Source organism: Trichosurus vulpecula, chromosome 6 (genome assembly GCF_011100635.1).
Source record: "Trichosurus vulpecula isolate mTriVul1 chromosome 6, mTriVul1.pri, whole genome shotgun sequence".
NCBI classification, from domain to species: domain Eukaryota; kingdom Metazoa; phylum Chordata; class Mammalia; order Diprotodontia; family Phalangeridae; genus Trichosurus; species Trichosurus vulpecula.
In genome coordinates, this window is record NC_050578.1 from 276,854,346 (window position 1) to 276,876,925 (window position 22,580).

At 53.9% G+C, this 22,580-nt stretch overlaps 1 protein-coding gene and 1 long non-coding RNA gene across 2 annotated transcripts; one reads left to right on the forward strand and one right to left on the reverse strand.

Annotated features, from left to right (window-relative positions):
* Positions 1–1,450: 1,450 nt before the first annotated feature.
* SYT12 (synaptotagmin 12) lies at positions 1,451–19,851 on the forward strand. The gene is made up of 6 exons (XM_036763082.1): positions 1,451–1,639; positions 2,521–2,913; positions 10,662–10,877; positions 11,645–11,765; positions 14,451–14,584; positions 15,970–19,851. Exons 2-6 carry the CDS (start codon positions 2,527–2,529, stop codon positions 16,141–16,143), a joined length of 1,032 nt encoding a protein of 343 aa, XP_036618977.1. The 5' UTR covers positions 1,451–1,639; positions 2,521–2,526; the 3' UTR covers positions 16,144–19,851.
* LOC118853133 lies at positions 4,086–12,491 on the reverse strand. The gene is made up of 4 exons (XR_005010665.1): positions 10,637–12,491; positions 7,345–7,446; positions 5,052–5,178; positions 4,086–4,956 (listed from the first exon to the last, which is right to left on the reverse strand). It is a non-coding gene; the product is annotated as an uncharacterized LOC118853133 (long non-coding RNA).
* Positions 19,852–22,580: the final 2,729 nt, after the last annotated feature.

Consider the following 22,580-nt stretch of genomic DNA (forward strand, 5'->3'; position numbering starts at 1 on the left):
CTGTAAACTAGGTCGGCAGATGCCACCCTCTTACTCAGTAAACTCTGATGGCTCCCTACTGCCTCCAGAAGCTCTCCCATCTAGGCCCCTTTTGGCCTTTCTAGTCTTCTTACACAATGCTCCTCTCCACACACCTGTCATCTAGCCATTGCACACATAGGATGGTCTACCTCCCACCTCCGTGTCTTTGCCTTGACCCTCCCCCATGCCTGGAAAGCTCTCCATCATGTCTCACATCTGGAGTCTCAGCTCAAGCATCCACTTCTCCATGAAGACTTTCCTGGGTGCTTGGAGCTGTTAGAGCATTCTCTATGAGCTTTAATTTAATGGGTACGTATTTATGCATGTACATATTGACTCCCTCACTGGAAGAGAAACTCCCTGAGAGCAGGGCCCGTTTCACTCATCATTCTACTGACAGCCAGCACTGGGCACAGGGCTTGTCACTGAGTAGGTGCTTCATAAATGCTTACTGTCACTGAGTAGGTGCTTCATAAATGCTTACTGCCAAAGCAGTAAGTTGCTTTCTTATTAAGTCCCTTATCTTGGGTTTCCCTTCCCTCTCACACAGAAGCAAGATAAATGTTTGAGTAATTCTGCCTTCCCTCCAGCCAAGGCTGGCACCTTCCTCTTCCTCCTCAACTCTGTCGTTGGCCTTAGCTCATTCTGAGACTTGGCCCTCTTGGGGCATTCATAACAAGGACAGGTCACAGTTTGGTATTCTACGCCTCTACAGGGGTCTCTCTCCTCTGGGTGAGAATCCTTCTCTTTGGGTCTTCAGGATATCATTCTCAAGCTTCTGGTCCCTCCTGGAAATTTGGGGGACCCTGGGAAGCAACCTAGCCTTCCTCTGAACTCTCTGAAATCTATTCCTGCCAATCTAGGCCACCTTGGTCCTCTTTGCCCGGCATTGCCCTGAGAAGCTTCACCAGGGGGCCTTTCAGACAGGTCTAGTGGACACTTGTACAGCCACGTCCATGTTTAGGGTCAACGTTTTTCCAACTCTTTCGTCTCCTCTGTGGAAGCTCACTGTGCCCAGAGGGTGCTCCCATGCCTGATTTGTCCCCAGGCTGCTGGGGCCTTCGAGTCTTGGTAGGCTAGGATTGGGATAATGATGCCTGATTCACAGGGACATTGTTTTTATGTCCTTGTCAAATCTCTAAAATATGAGATTGTCTTTTTTTACCCAATTCTCACCTTCCACTGTTCCACCAACTGCAAGGAAGAAGGCACAAAAGGGCAATCAAGTTGGTGAAGTAAGGCGAGATCCAATTTTGACATGGCTCAGAGGCTTAGGCAAATACAGGCAGGGCTGCTGTCTGTTCTGGGAGGGCTCCCAAAACACCTGCGTGCATGGAACGTGAGTTTGGACCGTGTGATTAACGCTTTCAGATGGGTGGGCTCCCCAGGGCTCTACTAACAGCCACTGCCTGGTTCTTTCTCAGTTATTAAGAGTCCTCCCGGCTGGGAGATTGGGATCTACGTCACTGGGGCCCTTGCCTTGCTGGGGGTTGCTGCTGTGAACCTGTGGAAGCTTTGCAAATCGGGCAGCTTCCCCATCCCTTCTCCATTCCCAAACTACGACTACCGGTACCTGCAGAAGAAGTACGGTGTGACCTATTCGGAAGCCAGGCAAAAGGTGAGGGGGGTACTCACCTGCTTTGACCACAAAGACTGGTTTGTGATTATTCAATGCTGAGAGCCCTGCGGAGGTCGGGCAGCAAGCTCAGGATCCTCCTCTTTTGAGGAGCAGCTTCCCTGTCTCGGTCTCTGCCCACTCCACTCTCCCCTGTTCTTCAGCTGCTCAGGGACCGCCCCCCCCCCAGTGTCTCCCCGTACCCTTCAGGATCAAGCGGCAGTGTCTCAGTTTGGCTCCAACCTCTTCTGCCACAGCCTGGCCTCGGTCTAGCCACCAGTCTTTTGCTTTTTCCTTCCCTTTCTTGCCCTTTGTTCCTGTGACCCTGTGTGCCTATGTGCGGCCTCCCTGTGGCTCCCCCAACCGGACCCCCTCCATCTCCCGCCCCCGTGCTCTTCTACAGGCTGTCCCCCACCCCTGGGATGCTCTCTCTCCTTGCCATGCTTCTGGGTGTCTCTGGCTCCCTCCGAGACAGCTCAGATGGTGCCTTGCGCAGGAGGCCTTGCCAGCTGCTAGGACCTTCCCTCTAAGTGGGATGCACCTACCTAGTCACACGCTGCTCCCTGCTTAGAATTTAAGCTCCTTGAGGGCAGGGGCTGCTTTCTGGTCTGCCCAGCACTGCCTGGCACACAGTAAGTGTTTAATAAATGCTTGGTGACTGACTAGCAGAGTTCAATGACTGACTGAGGAGAATTGTGGTCCAGGGGCCTGTTGTCCATTCCCCTGTGACCCCTACTCCCAGAGGGCAGGCTCTGTCTCACCCTGCCCCTGTCTTGTTTCCTCTGGGGCCCAGCACAGGAAGTGCTTAATAAGTGCTGGCCAGATTGAACCGGACTCTGTTTCCTCCCCTCTATCTGATGGCTTTCCTTTCCCTTGGTCCCCAGAGAACGATGGCGTGGAGCAGCCGAAAGACCAGCGAGCGCGGGTCTCCCAGCCGCAAAAGCAGCCTTCGGATGGATGATGCCTTTGAGAGCGTCAGTGAGCTGGGGCCCCTGGAGCTGATGAACCGGGAGATGGACCTCCCCCCCTACGGGCCCCTCAAGAAGTCCCTGTCTGCGGATTCGCTCAACTCTATCTCTTCCGTGAACAACAACTTTGGCCAGGACTTTGTGCTGGGCCAGGTGGAGGTGAGCATACACTACGAGCCCAGCAACCGTATGCTGCGCGTGGTCGTGCTCCAGGGCAAGGACCTGCTGGAGAAGGAGGACCCCGCCTTTGATTCCTGCTTCCTGCGTGTCAGCCTCGTGCCCGAGGAGCAGATCGTGGGCATCTCTCGGGTGAGTCTGTCTTCCTGGCATGAGGTGAGAAGCCTCTTGGGCTCCTGGGAGCGGGGAGAGCCCTGGGTTTGAGTTCTAGGCCTTGTACTTAGCAGTGACCCTGCTCTGAGCCTGTGTCCTCCTCAGTAAAATGGGTCAATCACAATACTTGTACAACCTACCTCATGTGGTTGATGGATGCCCAGGGTGGATGGGCACAGATGGACCGCAATCTGCATCACTGGAGAGAACACACACACACACACACACTGGGACGTGTCCACTGGAGGAGGGGCTCCTCACAGGGCTCTGATGAGGATCCAGTGAAAAAGCCTCCTGCCCACCTGAAAGTGCCATAGAAATGTCAGCTCTGGTCAGGATGGCCTGGGGGCCCAGGAGGCATTAGTGGACGGATACCTGCATCTTTGAGTACACCTCGAGACATAGATGGGCAGGGTTGGGAGGACCTTTGGAACACAGAATGTCAGAGTTGGGAGGGCCCTTAAAACAAAGAATGTCATCCTAGAACACAGAATGTTGGGGCTGGGAGAGCCCTGAGGACATAGAAAGTCACCTTAGAACACAGAAAGTCAGTTCTGGGAGGGACCTTAGAACATGGAACGTCAAGCCTGGGAGCACCATACAACATATAGTATTACATTAGCATAATGAGTATCAGAGGTGGGAGGGACCTTAGAACACAGAATGTCAGGACTGGGATGGACCCTAGAACACAAGAACAAAGAATGTCACCTTCAAACACAGAGTGTCAGAGGTGGGAGAGACCTTAGAACACAGAATGTCACCTTAGAATATAGAATATCAGGCTCTTAGAAGACAGTCAGGACTGGGATGGACCCTAGAACACAGAATGTTAGGGCTGGGAGGGCCCTTAGAACAAAGAATGTCACCTTCAAACATAGAGTGTCAGAGGTGAGAGGGACCTTAGAACACAGAATGTCATCTTGGAATATAGAATATCAGGCTCTTAGAAGACAGTCAGGACTGGGATGGACCCTAGAACACAGAATGTCAGGGCTGGGAAGGCCTTTAGAACATATAGTTTTACCCTAGCATACAGAGTCAGAACGGGGAGAGACCTTAGAACACAGAATATCACCTTTGAACACAGGGTGTCAGAGGTGGGAGGGACCTTAGAACACAGAATGTCACCTTTGAACACAGAGTGTCAGAGGTGGGAGGGACCTTACAACACAAAATGTCAGGTCTGGAAGGGACCTTAGAAATATAGTTTTACCCTAGCATACAGAGTGTCAGGGCTGGGAGGGACCTTAGAACATAATGTCAAGGATGGGAAGAACCTTGGAGCAGAGACTGTCACCTTAGAACATGTAACGTCAGATCTAGGAGAGGCCTTAGACATAGAAAATGTCAGAGCTGAGAGAGGCCTTTGAACATAATGTCAGGTCTGGAAGAGACCTTAGAACAGAGAATGTCAGAACCAGGAGGGGCCTTAGAACACAAGACTGCAGGCCATTAAGAGCTGGGAAGCACCTGAGAACACAGACTCTAGAATGTCAGCATTGAAAGGGACCAGAACAGATCATCTGATCTGATCCCCTTATTCTCTGGAGGAAGAAGCCAAGACCTTGGCAGGGAAATGAAGTTTGCCCAGGTGTAGTAGGGGTGTAGGCAGGCACCCCAAGGGATGGGTTGGGTGCCAAAAGAGCTAGGGCAAGGAAGCCATCCCACTGCACCTGCCATTTTGCTTATGGTGGGTTCTGACCCATTTCCCTCCTCTTGGGCGCACATCCACAAGTGGGGTCTCCCTATAGGTGGGACTTCAGGACCCACCCCCAAAAGGTCCCACAGGAAGGACCAGACCTCCCCTGCCCTTTTGCTCCCAGTCACTCCTCTCCTTGTGCTCGGTTTGGTACCAGTTCAAAACACAGCTTCTGTAGCTCTGTGGCTTAGATCCAGGCCAGGGGAAGCCCCTCAGGAGGGAGTTGGCATTGGCCTGGGCAAATCTGAGCCTAGGTGGGCAGCTGGCAGCCCCAGGAAGTGTGTATGGTCAGCATTCTCCTCTGCTGCTTGGTCCAGGCCCTAGGCATAGAGAGCAGAGAGAGGCATGGGGCAGGTGTTACTAGTCAGAGGCCACTTGTTCAAAGTAACCCAGCCCTTGGGACTAGAAGCCAGACCTTCTAAGGACCTTCAGCTCAATGAGTCTTTAGCAGTGGTTGCCAGCTGGGGGCCCAGAACCGGGTGAGGGCTGTGGGAAGAAAGGGCGAAGGAAGTCTTCCTCTCTCCAGAGGTCTCGGTGGCTACCTGAGGACAGAGATCATACCCAAAACAGTAAGAAAAAGTACAAGTTAGCTGGTAATTAATGCCTGACCAATTATGAAGTTCACATTTCTATGGCAAAGCTCTCTGTAGACATCATGCGAGGGAGGTGCTTTCTTCCTATTTCACACATGAGGCAGGTGAGGCTTTAGGGGGCAGAGACTCACTGGACAGAGCCGAGGAGAATTGGAGCATGGTGGTGGGGGAGAGTGACGAGCCCAGGGCCACAGAGCCCATTCTTCTGCTCCCCTGACAGATTGGGCATTCAGCCTGCATACTTGGGCCTCCTTCATGACCCAGGCCTTCCTAGGCTCCTTCTGGCCTTCTCTTGTCTCCCCACAGTCTCAGCCACTGGTGCCCAAGCCTAGAACACACTGGTGTCACCTCTGGCTCAGCTGCCATCCTTCCCATCCTTCCCATCTTTTCAGACCCAGCTCAGGTGCTCCCTCTCCCAGAGAGGAGCCCTCCTGGCATCTCTCAGTCCTCTTGGTTTGGTGGTTGCTTTGTCCTGACCACACCTGACCACCACACCTCACTCCCCTTGCCTGACTGGCAGCTCCAGGAGGACAGGGATTGAATCTCTTCCCTCTCCCTTCTTGGATCAGCCGACATGCTTCAAAGACCCCCTCTTGCACCTGCCCAGACCCTCTCACCTGGTGTCTCTCACTCTAGATTTTCTCATTTTCAATCCAGTCTCCCTCCCTACAGCTGCCAAGTCGGCCCCCCTAGAACACAGATCTGAAGTGGTCGCACGTCAGCCTATGGCCTCCCTAAGATCTTGCCCTGTTTGTATACATTACAGAGCATAAGGTCCTCAAGGCAGAGCCTGCTTCTTTTGTTTGTTTGTTTTGTATCCTCTGTGCCTGGCACAGTACCCAGCACACAGTAGGAGCTTAAACATTGTTTGCTGAATTGACTCAACAAACATTTATTAAGAGCCTATTACACAGACAAACCATTGGGCTCAGCCCTGAAAGACGTTCAAAGATGAGAACCAACAGGGTCAGACCTTTACCAAGGGGTAAATTGTTATTAGAAAGCAGGATTGCAAGCTGAATGTGGTCAGGACCACGGAGAGGTCCTGCAGCGCTAGGTGCTAGGCCAGGCTCCCTCCCAGCTCTCCGAGTATAACGGAAAGATGATGAACGCTGACTATGGGGCCCAGGAGCACTGCCAGGGATGGGTCATCCCGGGCTTCAACACGGGGAAGAGAATAGAGTCCAACCTCTGGAGGCTGGGGCACTTGAGGACCATCATTCTGAAGCCCCAGAGAAGTTATGGGATTGGCTAAAGGTCACCCAGCTCAGCGTTGAGTAAGAGAACCAGTTTTGATTCCTAGAACATCCGATAGGTCATTAGACTGAGCTTCTTGAGGGCAGGGGCTGTTTGTGTCTCTTTAACATTCCTAGCACTAGCAGAGTGCCTGGGACGCAGGAGGCGATTAATAAATGCTTTCTGACGTGGGTGCCAATGGCATCAGCAAGCAAGCGTAGCTCATGGCACGCTCCCTCATTTCCTTTTTAAAAACTGTCTAGACTCCTAGACTAGGGCAACGATGCAGGGACAGTTCACCCAGATCTCGAGTCTCTGATGCTCTTCTGGCAGACAGGAAGGGAGGGGAGGACAGTACAGCTGGGGTGGGGGGTGGGGGCTGTTTGGGAAGTGAACTGAAGGGTCAACAGGGTGTGATCAGTCCCTCCTGGGCCTCAGGCACTTGGACTGGATAGGGGCCTCTAAGGTCCTTTCCAGCTCTATAACCAGCATCCTGGGTCTATCAACAGGTCCCCCGGGCAGTGCCCAAGGGATCAGACCTTGAGGCTAGTGTGTTGAACAATTTATTGATAAGACTCCAAATGGCACACTTATTGAGTTTGCAGACATCCAAAGCTGGAAGGGTTGGCTGACAAACAATGCCAGCTATGATCCTAGATGGCACTGATTGTTGTGGGGGTGGGAGAGGAAGGGGAGGCCCAGGAAGCTCCTTGATCTAGAGCAGGCCAAGGGAGAGCCAGCATGTAGCACAATGATTGGGAGACTCAACCTCCAGGGCCAGCTCCAGCCCTTCCTGGCTAAGTCATGACCACACTCAAGCCCCTTCCCTTCTCCATTTCCTCGGCTTCTATAGATGTACATGTGCCAATACACACTTACCTGTTGTCTTACACCTTTAACGAATGGCTTCAATTGAGAAGGGGAGGGGAATGAGAAGGCTGCTTCATGTTCACCTGCCAAGTTCCATTCCACAGAGAGAGGCTGTAAGGGAGGAAGACAGAGTAGCTGAGATACCCAGAGATTCCCACAAGGAAGATTCAAGAGGGTAGCCAGCAGTGACAGGAGCGGTCCAGGCTAGTTGTGCACAATGAGTGTGTCAGGAGAAAAGAGCGGTGTAATCCTAATGGATGGGAGGTAAAGCTGGCCTCCTACGTGTATATTGCTGAGACCCGCCACTGGACGGTAGTGCTGGACAGACATCAGTACTGGGAGACGACCATTATGGACTCCTAGGAGGAAGTATCGCTAAAATGAAAGCAGGAGCTTTGGTGTTTGTGCCTGGCACATAGTAGGTGCTCAACCATTTCTGATTTAATTGAATTCAATCAAAGCAGAAGAAGGAAAACATGTGGGGGATGTTTAGAGTTCAGGCAAATGTCTCCAGGTTGCATTTGCCACTCTGCCTGATTTCAACTCCAAGGAACAAGATGCCCCAGGCCAGGTACCCTTTGGTGTCTTCCCCATCCTTTTGTGTGCTGTTTCCCCTTCAGACTGTAAGCTCCTAGAGGGCAGGGGCTTTCTTTTTGTTAGCTGTACACCCACATGGTGCCTGCCATGTTGTGTTGTTATAGGGCAGCTAGGTGGTGCTGCAGTGGATAGAGCATCAGACCTGGAATCAGGAAGACTCCTCTTCCTGAGTGTGACCCTGGGCAAGTCACCTAACCCTGTTTGCCTCAGCTTGTCATCTATAAAGTGATCTGGAGAAGGAAATGGCAAACCACTCCGGGATCTTTTCCAAGAAAATCCCCAGCACTCAGCACAGTGCCTGGATGGAAGATCAATGGAATCAGAAATAGAGTGATTATGTCATTAGACTATGGACTGCCAGGCCAGAAGAAGGAATAAGATGAGGTATTCAGGGATCAGATGATAAATCTGGGACAGTCAGGCTATAGTTGTGATCAGTCAATCAATATCATGGGGGAAGGGCTGCTATTATCTGCACTTCTGCTCCAAAGAGGGAGGCTAATTATTTCATGGTTTGGTTTCATGATAATTTCATCCTTCAAAAGCAGGAAGAGCCAACCTCGGAATTCTGAATCTGATTTGGGAGAAGAGTTGCTAGGGTGGAAAGGCTCAGAATAAGCTTTGAGGGGAAATGACTCCTTCCTCCCACCCCAGCTGGTGACAGAAGTGCTGGAAATGGGGCATGGTTGGAGAGGTACACTAGATTGGGGGACAGGCTCAGAGGAAGGATAGGTAGGACCTCATGGTCAGTTCTTTACAGGGAAGTCAGGCGGGGAAGAAGGAAAGATTTTCCTCTCAAGAATGAAACTCTCAAGACACTACAAGAAAATTCCAATGAGAAAGAAAAGGGGCATTGTCTGAAGAGACTGGTATGGATGCACAGGAGGCTCCCTGAAAATATGCAGAAGAGGGAAATCAGGGCAGGGGATAGGGAATGAATGTGTAAGTGTGGCCCAGGAACATAGACTCTGGATGAATGGAGGATGGCCAACAAAGTCCAAACGCTCTCTTGGAGGGAAGAAGGGGCCCAACAAAGCAAGAGGACCAAAGCTCACAACAGAGAGGAACTGTGCTTAACAAAATGCTTTTCATTCATTCTTTTGTTCATTCCATTCTGTCTGAATCAAACTGGATGAGGCTGAGGCAGCCAAAGGGGATCCCATGATCTGGGTCTGGACTGAGCTCAATCTAGATGTCAACATGTCCCTTGTCCTCATGGGGAGGCCTGGGTGACATCAATCAGGAGAGTGTCCAGAGGAGGCAGCCAGGATGGGGAAGAGACAGGAGGCAGAGTACTCAAGGCAGACATCATATCCACCCTCCGGCCATCTCCAAGCACCACAAGAGCTGTGATGTGCAGAAAGATTTGCCTTGTTCAGCTTGGCTCTAGCAGACAAGACATAGCGCGAGGTGGGGGGAGGTATTTCTTGGCTTTCACCAAGCTTTAAGCTGAAACTTCACATTTCCTTCAATTACCCAAAGACCTTCTTCTGAGAAAGGGTCCCGAAGCTTCACCAGACAGATGCCCAAGGGGTAAGGTAATTAAGCCCTGGTCTAGTCCTTTCAGCAGAGTGGGTCACCATGGTCCCATCTGAAGCTGACTGGGATAGTTGAGAGCAGAGTGCAGGAGGGAAGGAGCTGAGAAAGACTGGCCTTCGTTCCCTGCCAGGGGGACCGCGATGCCATGCAGATGTGACACTCTGCAGTTTACCCTGATTCCTTTACCACTGTGATGGGGAGAGTAGGTCTCGATATTTCAAACATCTTCAACAACTGCTGGCTGAGGAACATCTAAATGGCTGTTCCTGGCATTCAAGGCCCTCCTAACTTATTTCTCTTCCAGTCACCACCAAACATCCATCCATCCAATGACCTGTTTGCCACCTTGCAGTCAACCCGGACTCTTCCCCCTCCCTCACCCGTCATATCCAATAGATCAGTTCCCCTCCAATCTCTTGTCCACCTTCTTCCCTCCATTCACATCACGGCCACCTTCATTCAGGCCCTCTTGACCCTGGTCTTGTCTGAACTTTGAATCCCCCCAGCCCCTAGCCCAGAGCTCCGCACATCCCTCCCAGCCTTTTCTGGGTAACTGACAAAGGCATTAGGCATATTCATGAAGTGGAACCTGATTGACAGTAGGTCAGGCCTTTATGAAGCACCTACTATGTGCCAAGCTAAGGGCAAGATCTGACCTATGAGAGATGATTCAATCTAACTTTCATTTAGATTTAGCAGAGGCCTGCCTTGCTACCCCCTCACTTCTTCTCAGACAAGCCGCCCTTCCCTTGGCCACCGATCCCCTTCCTCTTAGAACATAAGGTCCTCAGGCAGGGCAGTGCTTTTGGATCAGCATTCTTGCATTCATTTTAGTGCTAGAGCAGCTCCCGACCAGACCCTCGGCCTTCACATCCAGGACATCTGCTTCTCTTGGGAGAGTGGGTCCCCACCCATCTGACAGGCAGCCTGGTGCAAGCAAATCCTTCTGTATGAGGATGGGTTGGGACTAGACCTTGATCTTATGACTGAATGTGCTCCTATTACCCAGTGAGTATTGGGCTTGGAGTCAGGGAGACCTGCGTTGAAATCCTACCTCTGACCCCTAGCAACCTCGGAACCCTAGTTGGGTCTTGGTTTCTTCATCTGTAAAACGGGACTCCCAGGGCTGTGGCTGAGCATGGGTGTGGAGGGCACAAGTGCTCACCTCTGCTTTCTTCCTGCCTCTGCAGATCCAACGAACCGCTTACTCCATTTTCTTTGATGAGAAGTTCGTCATCACCGTGGATCCCTCTGTCCTGGAGGAAAGCAGCTTGCGCTTCTCTGTCTATGGCATTGATGATGATGATCGCAATGTCATGACCGGCGTGGTCGACCTGAAGCTGTCCGTCCTAGAGCTGCCCCAGCAGCCTTTCTGTGGCTGGCTCTATCTGCAGGATGTGAACAAGGTAAGGGGCTTTGGCAGTTGGGGTAGGCCTGTGCCTTGGGGATAGGGGGGCACGGTGAGGGTGGGGACCCAACAGAGGAAGGGCGGAGAACCTGAGTGCACAGAGAGGGTTGTCTCAGAGAGCACGGAGGTTCAGCCCAGAGGAACATCCTCCACTGTCCACAGAAGACTGGGGGAGAGGGAGTACGTGAGATTTGGAAGCTACTGAGGAAGAAAGGGCCTGTTTACAAACAAATGAAATGCTGCTTCTTGTAGCCAGCTGACTGTAGTTAGAGAACCGACTTCGGAAACCCCCTCCCAAATGCTCCTGGGCAAGTTAAATCACCTCTCTGACTCAGTTTCCTCATTAGTAAACTGAGGATAACCCCACTTACTTCCCAGGGTTGTTGTGAGGATCCAATGAGCACTTTGAAAACCTCTATCAATGCCAGATATTCCCACCTATTCCCTGAAAGCAGACCCTCTCTCTAAAGGTCACTAGGCACCACTTTGTTAGCTAATTCACATCACCGGCTATATTCAAAGGCAATCAAAGTGCACTTCTTTAAGAATGGCCACTCATTCATTCAGATAGGCTTTCCCTACCCTGGTCTGAGCTAGGGAGGATGCTGTGCCCTGGCTGGCCAGGCCCCGTGGGGCACATACCACCTGGGGGATGTTGGGGCAGGATCTCCAAGAGGGAGGCCTTAAGTTTGGAGTGTGGGCTCCAAACTTCCTTTGAAAATGAAGCCTTGCAGGCCCATTAGGATGCTCTGTGTGGTTTTCCAGGTCTCCGATTCGGTGGGCGAAATCTTGCTCTCTCTCAGCTACCTGCCCACGGCTGAGCGACTCACTGTGGTGGTAGTGAAGGCCAAGAACCTCGTCTGGACTAACGAAAAGGCGACTGCTGGTGAGTGTTCGGCCTGCCAAAGGCAGAGCCTCCATGCCAGGGGGGAAGGCAGCAGCCCGCCTGGTCCAGATGAAGCAAAGGGTTGAAGGACCGTTTCTCTGGGGGCCGAAATGCAGCAGCCCGCTCAGAGGGTGGGGCGGGCGGTGGCTGGGCACGGATTCATGCCACCTCCTGCCCTTTGAGGCTTTGGTCCTCGCTAAAGGGACAGGTTTCCTTATGTGGCTGATGGAGGTTTCTTGAGTGACAAGAGCAGGGTGTGAGGTCACATCACCCCCATGAGGCGAGGCTGGGCTGACCTATAGACGCAAGGAGATTGACAAAGGGGAGTCTTCCAGTCCAGGGCTCCTCGCACCCCTCGGACTAAGGCCATCACTTCCTAATTGGGCTCCTGGCCTCAACTCCAAGCTACCGTCCAGAGGCCCAGGCTCGGCCAGCCTCCATCAACGCCGCCTGCCTCTTGCCTCCCATCTGGCTTCCAGGGAGGGGCTCTTCCAGTGTTCCCTATCGCCCACTGAATGCCCAGGGCTCTCAGGTGGCCCGGTGGGGACAAGGATGGCCTTGGGTTCAAATCCAGCTGCAGACACTTTGCCTTGTGACATCGCCTGCCTCAGTTTTCTCCTCGGTAGAATGGGGATGGTCGTGAGGATCCTGGGGGGCAGAAAAGCGGGTTACTGTCATTAATTACAAAACCGCTGGCTGCCCCCGGGCAGAGGCTGACTGCCCGGGGTAACCGAGGTTCTGGGAGGTGGCCGGGAGGCGCTCCCCGCTCCCCTCCCCCCTCCCCCCTCTCCTCCAGCCGCAGTCCGCAGGGAAGCTCCCACTACGCACGAGCAGAGCCGGAGCTCGCTCCCCCTCCCAGCTTGGTCTCCAGCAGCCTACCTGGCCCTGGCAGGGAGGGGGAGGGGACGCAGCTGCAATCCATGTGGCTCGCTCTCATTGGCCGGCTGCGGGCCTGGAGACAGCGTCCCAGCCAATAGGAGCCGAGGCTGCCTGCCAGCCGAGCCGGCTGCGCTCCCCCCGCCCCCAGGTATTTCTGCGGAGCTCCCTCAGTCTGTGGTGGTGGGGGCGGGGCGCGCTGCCCGGCCAGCCCCAAACGGAGGGGCCGAGGGGCGCTCACGGATCCCCCCCCTTCCCCCCATTCCCGGCTGAGACACAGCTGGCCTCCTAGCCTGGGAGCCCCGGGTTCCCATCCAGCACCGGCCAGGGCTGCTCAGCAGGGGCCCCCTCGGAGCTCCCCAAGGCGAGCCATCGGCTTGCCCGGCCAGCCCGGGGCTTCTGTGGGGTGGGCCTCCCGCTGTCTACCGCGGGCCTCCCCTGCCTGTGCCGAGGGCACCCCGGCCTTCCAGGCAACGAGATAGAGCCTCCGAGAGGTCCGTCAGGTGCCAGGCGTGCCCCCGGCCGGGCCGCCCCTCCGATCCGTGCTCTGCCCGCTGCCCACTGGCGCTCCCTCCTGGGCGCGCCCCAAACCTCCAGGCCCCCCTCCGCACGCAGGCTGCTTCTCCTGCTGAGCCCGCACCTCCTCGTCGGGCCCCTCTCCTCCCGAAGCCTGAGTGTAGCGTGTGCCCCCTGCTGCCCTCCAGCTCCTGCCTCCTTCCTCTAAAAATGCGAACTCCAAGCCACAACGGCCTGTTCCGGGCCGGTGCCATGCGGCTCCGGATAGGTGCTTTACAGTGCCTGTCCAGTGGGGCTCTCAGGAGGTCTACACTGGCTGGCCCTGAGCAGGCTGTGTGACCTGGGCCAGGTCATTTTCCTCCTCTGCAGAGCACTTCTGAAAGGGCAGTGTTGGGCTAGGTCAGGCTGGGTCCCTACCTGCTGGGCCAGCCTGGGAGTCCAGGTCTAAACAGGCTGAGACCTAGAATTCCCTCTCCAGCTGGAGACCTTTCAGGTTTGCCAAGCCCTCTGCAGAACAGAGGTTTGCACACAAAAGACTTCTTTAAGAAAGCCAGTTGGGACTCGGTGGGCCCGAGCCTGCCTCAGGACTGTGTGGTGCCCACAAGCTGGGGGAGCGGAGGGGAGGAGGGAGAATGAATGAATAAAACAAGTGCAGGCCTGTCCCGGCTGCCACCGTCCCCTGCTGGCAGGAATCATCTTCCCTCTATTGGGTATATATCCTGCAGGTACCTGGTTTACATGGTGTCTCCCCCGCTAGACCGAGATCCCTGCAGGCAGGGCCTGTTTTGGCCCGGCCTTGCATCCCCAGAGCTCGGCACAGTGCCTGGCACATGCTGGTGGGCTGACCTAGTGACTGAGCGATGGCAGAACGGTAATGCTGCCTACTGAGCCCACAGCAGAAGGTGGAAGGCGAGGGCAGCAGGCAGGGGATGTGCCCAGGGACAAGAAGCACCAGACCCTGGGAAATTAGGCTGCTGGGGGCCGCTGCTCTAGGTGGTGAGGCAGGGTAGTAGAGTGGATAGAGAGCCAGCCTGTGGCCCATGAGACCGCCCAGGTCACCATGGAAGGCTAGAAATAGCAGCAAAGGTGCCAGTTTGCACTGGGGGGCTGGGGGGGTCTCAATGCTAGTGAAATCACAAGTCTTATCCAAGTAAACCTCCTGGATCCCAAGCCAGCTCAGGGGGCTGGGGATGGGACCGACCCTCAGACTAAGTGGGGAGCTAGGATCCTGGAGGTGGGGGGAGGCGAGAGGGTGGAGTCCTCGCCTGGACCTTCTGCTGTCTCCCCAAACAGACCCCTTTGTCAAGGTGTACCTGCTGCAGGACGGGAGGAAGATAAGCAAGAAGAAGACGGCCGTCAAGAGGGATGATGCCCACCCGGTGTTCAATGAGGCCATGATCTTCTCAGTCCCTGCCATTGTGCTACAGGTGAGAGGGTCGGGGCTGGGAGCACGGGGCCTTGTGGAAAGGCCCACCTAGGGTCCCATTCATCTGCCAAATAGAGACTGAATGCCTCCTGGGAGCTGAGCCCTGTGCTGGCGCCTGGGGGAGGTATGGAGTCTGGAACAGATGACTCCCTGCCCTTCTCAAGCTCACAGTCTAGTGGGAGGAGCAAATACAAGCTAAGTCCATTAGGAGAGAGCAGAAAGAAGTACTGGATGAGGTCCCTAACAACACAGGCACTCACACAATGACAGTAGCCTCCAGAAAGGCAATGTTGTGGGGATGTCTGCTCAGGGCCACCCTTACTTGATTTTCTGGTGCCCCTGTGACTGAGGGTCACCACAAGGGAGAGAGCTAGCCCAGGGCAGGTGTATGTTCTGTAGCTAAGGGCCTCGAGGTGCCAGCTTTCTCTCATGTTCACTTCTGTCCCCACTCATGGGGCTTGGGAGGATGGGAGACTTCCCCACTGAAGCCCACAGCCCTTGCTCACTGGGGAGTCGTGGAGGTGTGGCCCACTCAGCAGGACGCACGCACAGATGGGCCTTTCAAGCTGGAGCCCTCAGCTTTCTCGGGTCCCCTTGGTCCTGGATCTCTCTTTAGGCTCCTGCCCTCATCACTAGGCCTGACCTATTTTCCCATCTCCCAGCCCCACTGATGGCCAGGAAGGTGGAGCTCCCGGAATGCGCCAAGCCTGGCCTCTGGGCACCCCGCCCCCCAGCATCCCCTCCATTCCCTGCCTCCTTCTCCTGGGAGCCGCCCTGGCCCCTGAGCACCTCCCGTTTGGACCTGGTCTCTCCTTCAGTTCCCTGGCTCATCCCTGCTTCCCACACACCTGGAATTCGCCTTTCTGCCAGTCAGTCTCTAGGCAACGGTCCTTCTGTCATTGTCGGCTGTGCTGCCTTAGAGTGCCACAAGGGGGCACGCTGGTGGCAGCCAGAGGGCCACGCATGTCTCCTAATCGTGCAGACACGCATTTGGGTCTGTACCATTTTCCTTGTACTGTAGGGGACACAGAAATGGAGGGAGAAAAAGAAAGAAAAGGAAAAAAATGTACTTCTATGCAGTCCCTGTTCCAAAGCCTGCACAGCCTGGCTGGGGGTGGGGAAAACCCGACACAGACCCAAGGAGCCATAACGGCCACCTGCCATGGTGGAGAGTAGAGTCCTAGTGAACCCAGGTGGGGAACAAAGGAAGAGCTTCTTGGGCTCTGGAAAGAAAAGCTCTGTCTGGGGAGAAGGGTCAGGGATGCTGAGGCCTCCAAGGATGGGCAGTGGTCCCTGCCTGAGTGGGGGAAGTGAGGGGCAGGGCCCACACCCATCCCTGGGGCTCTGGGCAATAATCCCGCTCTCCCTTGTCCCCTCCCCTACCAGGACCTGTCTCTGAGAGTGACCGTGGCCGAGTGCGGCAGCGACGGGCGGGCCGACAACATTGGCCATGTCATCATTGGCCCACTGGCCAGTGGCATGGGCATCACCCACTGGAACCAGATGCTGGCCACCTTGCGCAAGCCTGTGTCCATGTGGCACCCTGTCCGGCGAAACTAGGAGTCCCCAGATGCTGAAGCTGGGGGCCAGACGCCGACGGCCCTTGCCTGGGACCCTCTATCTACCCTGGGTTCCAGCACAGTCTCTGCTCTCTCAAGCTCCTCTCCCCCCATTCCCAGCTGCGTGAAAGGGGAATACGGTTCCATTGGACTCTGCCCTTCTTTGCCCTGCCTCCCCGCCCCCTCCCCCTGCAACTAGGACTTATCTGGTTACCACCATTGCCTATTTCAAGAGAAGAAGGAGGTCTCCACTTGCAAGGATCAGAGATGGCCTCTCCCGCTGGCCTTGGGCACAAGCCAAGCCCTCAGAAGGTTGGGAGAGGAGGTACCAAGGCTGAGCTGGACACCGAGGGCCAACCCATAGGCAATTTCACTGCAAGCCCCAGATGGGCTTTTCTTTGGTCTTAGAGTCAGAGCTGAAATGAACTCAGCTCTCTGAGCCCACCCAACTAGGCGAAAGTGGAGGAAATCCAAGTCTAGGGTCCTACCTTCTCCTGAATCCTCCTGGATGGATGCTTTCATCTTCACATGCTCCACGAGGCCCACACTCACTCTCTTTGAGGACTGGTCCTACTTCAACTGGATGTCTGGGCTCTAGAACATATGGAGAAAACCCAAGAAAGAATTAACCTCACTCCCATTTCCATCCTGCTCCACAAGTTGACAGAGTGCTTTGCTCAAAGCCACCCTGGGACAAAGGATACACAGGCCATATTATCCCCATTTTACAGATAGGGAAACGGCTCAGAGATGAGGAGGGGCTTGCCAAGGTTACCTGACAAGGAAATGGAGGAGACAACCTGGAACTTGAGAATATTCTGCCTCGTGGTTGGGCCCTTTGTCCAAGGGGAAACCAGTTGGATAATGATGAATGAGCCCTACTGTGTGCTCAGTGCCAAGAGGTGTGGGGGAGGCCAAAGACCGAGTGATTTCTGGGGTGCTCACAGCTCCAGCTGGAGACACACAATGTATGAGACCCAAACAACACGAGGGACTGGACAGACTCCAAATGCTACAAGGATAAAGAGAAGAAAGGTCGGTGTGGACAGAAACAGTCAATGAAGACTTTCTGGAGGTGGGGGGAAATTTCCCGCTTCCCTGCAGGAAGGGCAGATAATCTGGACCAAGGAGTAGTGGATTTGTGCAGGGACAGAATAGGCTACTCTCTCTGGAAAGTGTGTTCTGGTGACTGGCTCTGTGTGCATGGTAGGATCTTGGTGGTGTGGATAAGGACAGTCATGGAGCTGGGAGGGATCCTGGGGGAAACAGCCCTTTCCAGCTGAGGACACTGGGCCTTGGGAAGTAGCTCCTGGTAGCTCAGGGGCTAATCTGTGACCCTAGAAAAGTAAACAATCCCAAAGGAAAGCCAGTCCAGGAAAAAAAAATGCCAGACTCTCAGTCCTGCCCCCTTCTCAAGCTCTGAGAAGCTGACTAACTGCGAAGAACCCCAGGTGGGCCACTGTCCAACCTGGGGATCTTGGGTACTGGGCCACTAGGTGTGCATTGTGGACATCGGAGAATATGGAACATCAGGGAGGGACCTCAGAGCAGAGAACATGGGATGGCAGAGTTAGAAGAGCCTGGTGGCATCCAGCCTCTTTATGTTATAGAATATGGGACTGCTGCCCAATCTGAGGCTGGTCCAATCAGATCATCTAACAGAGAGCCCCCAGAAAGAGCAGTTTTTTTTACTATTGACAATTACCAGTAGTCAGGGATTGAGTGACCAGGGGAACCTCCGAACTCAAGTTTATGGCTGTTTCAGACCACACTGGCTCCTCGCACCTTGTCACCCCACCCCAAGTCATGGTGCCCCCAGCAAGAAGCCCCCAAAGATCCCTTTCTGATTGACATTTCCAAGTGTTCCCCTTAGCCCAGCTTGGGTATATCATTCTCCTTCCCGCCCAAAAAAAACCCACACACAGCCCACTCACTAAAATAACGACCATCCCAAAACAGCCACACTATGTGACTCTTAAAACCAGAAGCACGACCGCAACAGACGTTTCAGGATAGCTCCAAGCAGCTGACAGGAGTCCAGCCAAACCTTATTAAATCAAGATGCTGATGATGGCGGCTGATTTTACCTGAGCAGCACTGCTCCTATCAGTCGGGCTGGTGTCGGGGCCGGCAGAGGGCAAAAAAGGGAGTGTAAGGGTGACCCTAGGGAAGTGATTTCCTCTTTCTGGGTTTCCAAACTGAGGGAATTAGTATTGCTGATCCGGAAGGTCCCTCCCAGAGCTAATGATCTATGACTAAGTCACTTAAGTTTTCCTGATCTGCCAAATGGGGGAGCTGGATGAGGGACTCTGGAGCAGTCCAGCCTTATGGGGCTCTGGGATCCTTGATCACAGCTCGAGGAGCTAGCCTTTCATTTTATCCAGGAGGAAACTGAGACCCCTTTACATTTCTTTGGAGATTAAAATAGGCCAGCTCAGCTCAGGATGCCCTGATGCTTGAGCACCTCCAGCAGTAGAGTTCAGGTAGGAAACGGCACCTGGCTGGCAGTGCCCAGGTAACCTGGGCTAGTCCTTTGATGTGCCAATGACAAAGGATCCTTATCTGTCCCTTGGGCTCACCTGGCCTCAACACTGGAAAGCTGGCCAAACTGCAGTCCTTTAAACAAGATTTCTGCTCCAATTTCAGGGACTGGCCTTTCCCTGAAGCTGGCTGTTTCGCTGCCAGAGAATGTGGCCTTGATAGGCAGTTATGGTCAGCACAGGCCCCTGGTCCCTCCAAAGGGTTCTGAGCGCCCTCGGGGCCTGACCCAGATTCCAGACCTTTCTTGTGTCTTTTTGGTTTGTTTTCTCCCTAAAGCAGAGAAGGCTCATTACCCAGAAGGCTTTTACTCATTTCCATACACACAGATGCTTTATAATCTACCACTTTCTTTGAGACAGTTCCTGGACACAGGAGGTTCAGGGGTTGTTATGCCCACTTTACAGATGAGGCAAAAAGCTTAGAGAGGTAGTACTAAGGCCCCCAAGGTTATAAAGTGGCAAAGCCTGGGCTTGAACCCAGGACCTCCAATTCTAAGACATTCTCCCCGATTGACCCAGATAGCAAACAACTTTATTTAGGTACTTCCTAAGCTACCAAAGGAGCTTGCTGAAGGGCGCTCCGACTGTTCTCAGCTGGGGGTGGGAGGGTGTAGGTCAAGGCAGGTGAGAGAGGTGCTCACCCCAGCCGGCTGACTGGTCCTTCTTTTAACAACTACTTCTTGGTAACTCGGTGCTAAGCTCTTTCGCTACTGAAGGACTCCAGATGGTGTGAGCAGCCCTCCAAATGAGATGCCCAAGAGAAAAGTCCTTGTTGGCCCAGCCTAGGTGCAGCTCTGGCACCAAGGAAGCACTTCCTGGCGATGAGCTGGCCATCCTTGGCCTGGGCACCTGGCTGGAAGCTGTGTAGTGTTAGGGCTCTCCACCCCCTTTCCCGGAGCCTCCGTTTCCCCAGGCCCTAGATGGTCCTAGAGTTTTCAGCCTCCCAGCCCCTTGGGGTTTGAGGGAAGGGCTAATGTGTTCCCCCAACATTTTCCCCCATGGGCAGGACAGAGCAGCATCCCCTAACCTAAAAACTCCAAAGAGCAGAGTTAACCCTTGTTGTTGTTGTTTGTAAGTGCATGAAGTGTAACAAATATGTGTAACAAATGTGCTGAGGTATCCGTGATCTGACTCCCCCTACCTAAAAAATAAAGCAGCTGGAGAAAATAAAGCCCTCGGGTAGTCGTCTGTGTGTCCACACCAGCTCCTGTGGGACCAGGGTCTTTGGAAATCTACCCTGGACAGGCCAGGAGGCTCCTGGCCCAGGTTGGCAGATATTAGGAGATAAAAGATCTGTCGGGAAGAGGCAGAGAAGAGGTTACTTAAACGAAGGACTGAGGAAAGCAGTAGCCCCTCACAGCGTCCCTAAGATGGGGGCATGGAGTACAGGAGGAGGAGCTATCCACAGTGGGGAGGGCTTTGGGGACCAGAGGGAAGGGAATCTTTTCACTACTCTGAGAATCAGTCAATTTGCAAACATTTAGTAAATGCTAACTATGTGCCGAGGATTACAAAAAGAGGCAAAAGTCCTTGCCCTCAAGGAGCTCCCAATCTAATGGGGAAGCCAACAAGCAAACAGGTGTGTGCCATATGCAGGCTAAATAGGCATTAACAGAGCCAGGTGGGAGGGCAGGTGACGAGGGGTCACAGGGAACCACAGGAAGATATGAGGAGGGGGGTGACGTGATCAGAGCTATGCTTTAGGAAAAGCACTTCAGAGGTTGAGGGAAAGGTAGCCCCGAGTGGGGAGAGAGTGGAGACAGGTGGACTCCCCAGCAGCCAGTGCAGTGATGGAGGCCTGAGATGAATCAAGGGTCACCAATGCTGAATTCAGGAAGGTCAAAGCTTATCGAGAAGCATTTTGCCAAGCATTGTCTCCAACACCAGTGGGGTAAAAAGAAGCTCTAAAATCATTCTCTCCTGGACATTTGCCTGGCTGTGCTAGGACCTGTCTACCTCATTCTGTCCTCAAAACAGTCCTTAAGGGAGGGAAGCCTGGGATCATACAGGAGAGCAAACCATGGCCCCAGCACTAGTGAAGTGACTTGCTGAAGGCCATCTCGGCAAGTCTGGGGCAGAGACAGGGAGGCCCTGTGGGGTGGTGGAAAGGGAGGGGGATTTGGAGGCTGAGGACCCAAGTTTGAATCCTGACCTTTCTACTTTCTGTAAAATGACTCCGTGGCCTCTGAGGTCCATCTCTAGGTCTGAGACCCTCTCGAGGCTCCTGGGACTCCACGTCTCCCGGCGCCCATGTTGGCCTGTTGCCTTTGGAAGATGTGGGGCCTTTTTATTCCTTTCTTTCCCTTTTGTCCATCACTTCATGCACAGCAGGAGCATTAGGTCCGGAAGACCTGTACTTACTAGCTTCCTGTTATCTGCCATCTATGAAGTGGGGATAATGATGCAGGGTTGGCCATTAGGTTCCAATGAGATAATGTCTGCAAACCTTAAAGCGCCTTGACATAAACATCAGCTGTTTGACGATGATGACTCGAGTGGGCCCTCAGTGGCTCATTTTGCCCCACCCCCACTCCTCTTCACTTTCTCTCTCCTTCTGTCTCCACCTCCTCTCCCCTTCCACCCACTGTATCCAATGCCTCTTGGAGCACACAGGCAGAACCACTGCCCTGAAGACCTGCTGCTGCCTGGCCCCACCTGGCAATCCTCAATACATTCCTTATGGGCCCTGACCTGGCCGCCCCTTCTTCCCCTCCAACCTTCTCACACAATACTTGTTTCCACTGATTATGCTCTGGCCATGCTGCCCTCCTTGCACACACACACACACACAACGCTGTCTCCCTGCTTGACACGCCCCCCACCCTCCCTCCTCACCTGGGCCTCCTGGAGCCCCTGACTTCCTTGCTTGGTCCTCCTTCCCAAAACCCTCCCACAGCCAGGCACTTATACAGGTTTAGTTTTTGAGAGCAAGCAGGGAGATTGGGGGGTGCCCAGCAGGTCCAGCCACGACAGGACGAAGAATCACGTCTAACAATCAAACTCATTGATGTCCATCCTGTCTTTGTACCCTCCTTTCTCCAGCAGTGGCTGCCACAGCATCAAGGCAAATCACCCAGAATGCCTTGAGTGAACTTTTGCTGAGCTCTGGTGATACACAGAAAAGCAGACACAGGGTCTCTGCCCTCCAGGAGCATCCATCCTGCCAGCCAGCGCTTAACAAAGACTTGTTTGGGGCCAGGCCCCCTGTCTGCCGGCTTTTGCTGGTGCTGGGATGGGCCCCTCTGCCCCTTAGGAGCTGGGGAGCCTCAGGGAGTCTCTTACCAGCTCTGGGTGGGTAGGCTTCATTTTCTAAACCTGTGAAATGACTTCAAAAGTCATTTGAGCATGGGGCAAGATACAATGGAGTACTTGGAGTACACAGTCACTGCCTCCATGTTATCAGATAGAGCACCTGAAGGTTTGCAAAGTGCTTTTCAGACTTCCAGGGGAGCTGGCCCTCTGTCTGTCGAGAAGCAGGCTGCCAGCTGCCCCACACCTCCCGCAAAACCCTAAAAAGCACCCCAGGCCAAATAATGATCAAGCCTTCCAATGAGAAACTAAAATAAGTGACCTCGCCCCAGAACTGCACAGAAAGTCGGGCAGAAGCCCACAGGCCATCAGCACAGGCAATACCTGTTTGGGGCATACTGAATTCAAAATGTCTATCGGATATCCAATTCAAAATGTCCAATAGATGGCCAGCAGAGGTTGGGGGTATACTTGAAGACTCCTCTGCAGAGACATGGCCACAACTCCATGGGAGCTGATGAGGCCCCCCAAGTAAGCTAGAGGCAGAAGAGAAAAGGGCTGAGGACAGAGCTCTGTGGGACCACCATGCTGAACAGATGTGACTTGGATGAAGAGCCAACAAAGATGGAGGAGAGGTCAGACAGGTGGG